The 4,511-nt window shown below is 68.4% G+C and overlaps 1 protein-coding gene across 1 annotated transcript; it reads right to left on the bottom strand.

Annotated features, from left to right (window-relative positions):
* Nucleotides 1-428: 428 nt before the first annotated feature.
* Nucleotides 429-4,183, bottom strand: MISP (mitotic spindle positioning). Its single transcript, XM_006171746.2, has 4 exons — nt 2,554-4,183; nt 1,774-1,901; nt 1,132-1,170; nt 429-743 (listed from the first exon to the last, which is right to left on the bottom strand). Exons 1-4 carry the CDS (start codon nt 4,181-4,183, stop codon nt 654-656), a joined length of 1,887 nt encoding a protein of 628 aa, XP_006171808.1. The 3' UTR covers nt 429-653.
* Nucleotides 4,184-4,511: the final 328 nt, after the last annotated feature.

Raw genomic sequence — 4,511 nt, 5'->3', positions numbered from 1 at the left:
CACTCACACTCACTCTCACACGCACACACACGTGCACGCACACACATTCACTCACGCACACACTCACGCACACTCTCACACGCACACATGCACACACGTACACTCACACGCTCACTCGTGCTCACACTCACACTCACACATACACACACGTTCACTCGCGCACGTGCACACTCACACTCAAGCACACACACGTGCACTCACACACGGGCACACACGTGCCCGGCAGCCATCTGTCTAGAAGTCCCAGGACGCGCCTGGTGGGAGTTGTGGGGGAAGAAAGACCCAGGCCGGCAGCAGCTCATTGGGGTTTATGTCCCAGGGTGCGAGGGCCGGGCGGGTGTGGGACCCGCGAGCCCCTCTCTTGCTGGTGGGGCTGGGGCTGCCCCAGGGCCCAGGACCCGGGAGTCCAGCGGTGTGGCTGGGGCAGGAGGGCCCAGGACCCGGGCCCAGGGGGTCTCCGCGGGGTGGGAGGGCCGGCTCTGTCTGCCCCTCCATGCCCGTGCCCTCCCACAGAAGGAACGTCGGGAGCTGGCACCCTCCTCCTGGAGCAGAGATGGCGGGGTCCCGCCAGGCCCAGGTGTGGACCCTAGCAGCAGGGAAGCGTCCCAGGGGCAGAACAGAGAGGGTCAGGGCGGTCTGGGCTTCCCCACGGCTCAGTCTCTGTCCTCGCTGGTGTACAGGCCGGCTTCCCAGCGCTCGGCCATGGGGCTCTGGTGGCGGGCCACCCGTGTGGCTTCCAGGTCCTGCACAGGGAGGAGAGACGGTGGTCAGGCCTCTCCGCCACCTGCCCCTGGAGGGGCTGAAGCGGGACCTCCCATGCGGTGGCCGGGAAGGACCCTGGGCCCTCGTGGGGACAGCACTGGGCCTGGCCCTGGACCAGCCTGGGGCCCAGGGGCCGGGCTCCCTCGTGTGGGGCCTAGCTGCTCAAAAGCCTTTGTCGTGTGGGGAGGAGGTGGCTGCTCTGGCCGGCCCCCACATGTCCAGGTGCCGGGCTTCGGCCACGCATTAGGGCCCCACGCTCCTCCCAGGAGCCGGAGGGCAGGGCATGGTGCCTGGTGGACCCGGCTGGGCTATGAGGAGCCGGAGCCGCAAGGAGACCAGGACAGGGTGCGTGAACGGGGGAGCACTCACCTCTGCGCTGACGTGGTCCGAGGGGTCGAGGCCGGCGTACTGTGGGAGACAGCAGCCTCAGCCTGCAGCCTCCCCACACGCACCCCTGCACGCCGCCCGCGAGGCCTCCCCGGGTCCCAGCGCCCAGCTCCCTCCGCCCCGGCTGCCCCTGCAGTCAGGATCACTTCGCTGTGCTCCGTGGTAGGGAAGCCAACCCTCCCTGTGTGGGGCTCTGTCCTCAGCGGGCCCCCACCCCTTGGGCCACAGCGGTACCATCCAGGGCCTGTCAGGGGGTGAGCGGGCTAGCCGGGGAGCGGCATCGAGCTGCCCACACCGTGCCCGAGCCCCACCGTGGCCAGCTCCACCGTGGCCAGCTCCACGGAGGCGTTAGGGTCTCAGAGGAACACCCAGGTGGGACCAGTGGCAGTAAACTGCGGGCCCTCGTCCTTCCAGCAGAGCCACCCCGGGGCAACCTCGTGGTAGGGACAGACCCTGCTGCTGCCTCTCCAGGCCGAAGCCACGCAGGTCATTACTCCCTCAAGCTGGGCACACCGAGGCACGGTCACCAGCGGGCAGAGGTGTTACCCAAACCCGGGCCATGCTGAGGCTCGCTCAGCCCTCGGGGCCCTGCAGGGCCGTCTGGGGAGAGGGCTGCAGACTCACCCACAGGTCCTGCTTCCTCTGCCTGGGGACACTGTCCTCTGGGGCCTCTGTTGTCCATACCAGCTCTGAGTGCAGGCGAATGGGGGTGAAGAGGGGCAGCTCGGACACCGAGTAGCTGCCTGTGATACCTTGGGGGCCAGAGAAGAAGGGCAGGACACTCAGGAGTCCTCGCTCAGGAGACCAGAGTCTCTGGATGAGACCCGAATCAGGGGCTCAGGGAGTGGACGGACGGCACCCACTCGCTGGCGAGGCTGACCAGTCAGGAGACAGGTGGGTCTGCTGTGCAAGGAGCAGTGTTAAACGTGACAAGAGGCTGCCTCACAGACACAAAGGAGCAGTTGACTCAGTTTATCTGTGAACCTCTACGCACCTAAGAACAAGACACTCAAATCCATAAAGCAAAATCTGACTTTTCTCCCTGTGGACGGACGGCACCCACTCGCTGGCGAGGCTGACCAGTCAGGAGACAGGTGGGTCTGCTGTGCAAGGAGCAGTGTTAAACGTGACAAGAGGCTGCCTCACAGACACAAAGGAGCAGTTGACTCAGTTTATCTGTGAACCTCTACGCACCTAAGAACAAGACACTCAAATCCATAAAGCAAAATCTGACTTTTCTCCCTGTCTATGGCTTGAGTTGACAGACATGCAGCTAGGCCAGCCGAGGGCGGCAAGGGCGGATAGAGTCAGGAGGTGTCCCCTGGCCCCCCCAGCCCCTTCCCGACACCCTGCTCCCGGCCAACCTCAGATCTGAGCAAAGCTGCCACCCCCAGCCCTCCTCACCAGACGCCCGTGAGGAGCTCCTGGAGTCCGGGCTCCCGCCTTCGCCCTCCTCAGGCTCAGGCGGTGGGGAGAAGACCTCTGGGAAGAGGGCGCTCCTCCGCTCTTCTGCCAGCTCCCGCTCCCTGCGCAGGACGCTCTCCACCTCCTTCTCCAGCAGCTCCGACGACTGAGACTTCTGCAGCCTCAAGGCTGGGCCCCCGGGCACCTCCCAGCCCCAGATGTGTGGGGCCTCAGCCTGCAGGGGCACGTCTGGAACCCTGAACCGCAAGGGACACAGACGGAAGTACTCCCACCGCACAACGCCCCCGCTGGCTCGCAGGGGCCCCCCGGGCGGCTTCCAGTGCTCTTGCTTCATGCTCAAGGCTTTCCCCGGGACTTCTGAGTGGTGGCTCGGAGACCCTGTGGCCCTGGTCTCCTTGGTGGGGAGGCTGCCAGGCCTGCCGGACGCTCTGAGGGCTGAGAATTCCAGCCGTGGGGCCCCAGGGCTCAGGTACGGCTGGTAGGCATCAGGCGGGATGCGGTTCACCTGCCTCCCCGGAGGCTCCGGGTGGAGGGCCACGCCAAGGATGGCGTCCGAGCTGAGGGCCCTCCTGAGTCCGGGCTGGGAGTCCTCGGAGACCCTGTCGGGCGTGGACGCGCGGCCCGCCCGCAAGCTCTGCTGCCGGTGGTCTTCCTCACGCCGCGACTCCTGCACCATGTCCCGCTGCACGCAGAGCGACGGCCTCCCCCTGTCCCGCCGCAGGGCTGTGGCCAGGCTCTGTGTGGCCAGTAACGGCCTGGCTGGGATCTCCACCAGCTCCTGGTGGCTGGCCGCCCGCCCGAGCCCCCTCTGTGCCCGCAGGTCTGCCTCCCGCTCCTGGGCCAGCCGGATCTCCCGCTCGATGGGTGTCTCCCTGGGGGGCTCGGGGGGCTTCTCCTGGGGCCGGGGGCTGGGGCTGTGCCCAGGTGGGAGGCTCGGCCCAGCAGGCACACCGTGGCCCCCCCTCTCCCCGCTGGCTGCCTCCCTCCCCCCGTACCCGTTGGCTAGGTGGGGCCCGGCCGAGGCCTGGGGGGCCTGGCTGACCCCTGGTGGGGCACAGGCAGCGGCTGCCCTGGCCGGGGGCTTCCCAGGGACCCCCGTGCCGGCCTGCTCCAGGCTCAAGAACTGCTGCCGGGCTGCCAGGAAGTCGATCTGCTCCCTGTCCACCACGCTCTCCCCGGGGGGCGTGGACGGGGGTTGGCCGGGGCTCCCGAGGGCCCCATGGTCAGGGGTGCCCCAGCGTGTGGCCACTGTCCCGCTCCTCCTGACTGCCTGGCCATGGATGACCGCCCAGCGCTCCTGCTCCAGGTCCCATGGCCTCCTGGAGGGCGCGTCGCCGGTGTCCAGGTGGTAACCCTTCACCTCCCGGTCCCTGTCACCCTCCCAGTATAGTGGCCGCAGGGACAGCTGGCTGGAAGACGCCCGCACGCCACAGGGTGCCCCCGTCCTCGCTGTGCCCAGCTGTGCCTCCTGGTCCTGGCCCCAGCTGCTGGCCTCGGGCCCCACGGCCACCAGCTCGAAGGTGTGGCTGGTGTCCCCATCCAGGGCCAGGCCCGTGGCGCGGGGTGTGTGGGGGATGCTGAGGATCGGGTATCTGGTCACTCGGTCCATCTCGCAGAAGTCTGGGCCCGGAGCTTCCTCGCCGCGGAGACACCGGGCTCCCTGGGGGGGGGACACGGCAGGGCCACGTTAGAGCCGGGCGGGCGGAGGACTGGCCTGACCCAGAGGCCTCTGATTGGCTCCGGGATGGGGGAATCCAGGCTAGCGCCGTCCCCCCGCGGGTTCCCCCGGAGCCCCCCTCGCCGTGTCCGACGTCGGCGGCCGAGGAGCACCAGGCCAGTCCTGTCCAAGGCCCGTGGCCTGGCTGACCCTCACCCAGCCGCGTGGCCCGGCCCACTGTCCCCACCGCGGCCGCCGTCCCGCGCGGGCCTCCCTGCCC

This window comes from Tupaia chinensis, unplaced genomic scaffold (assembly GCF_000334495.1).
Source record: "Tupaia chinensis unplaced genomic scaffold, TupChi_1.0 Scaffold149964_1, whole genome shotgun sequence".
Lineage (NCBI taxonomy): Eukaryota > Metazoa > Chordata > Mammalia > Scandentia > Tupaiidae > Tupaia > Tupaia belangeri.
Note: the sequence above shows the minus strand (reverse complement) of the source record. Positions and strands in the feature narration are given on the sequence as shown.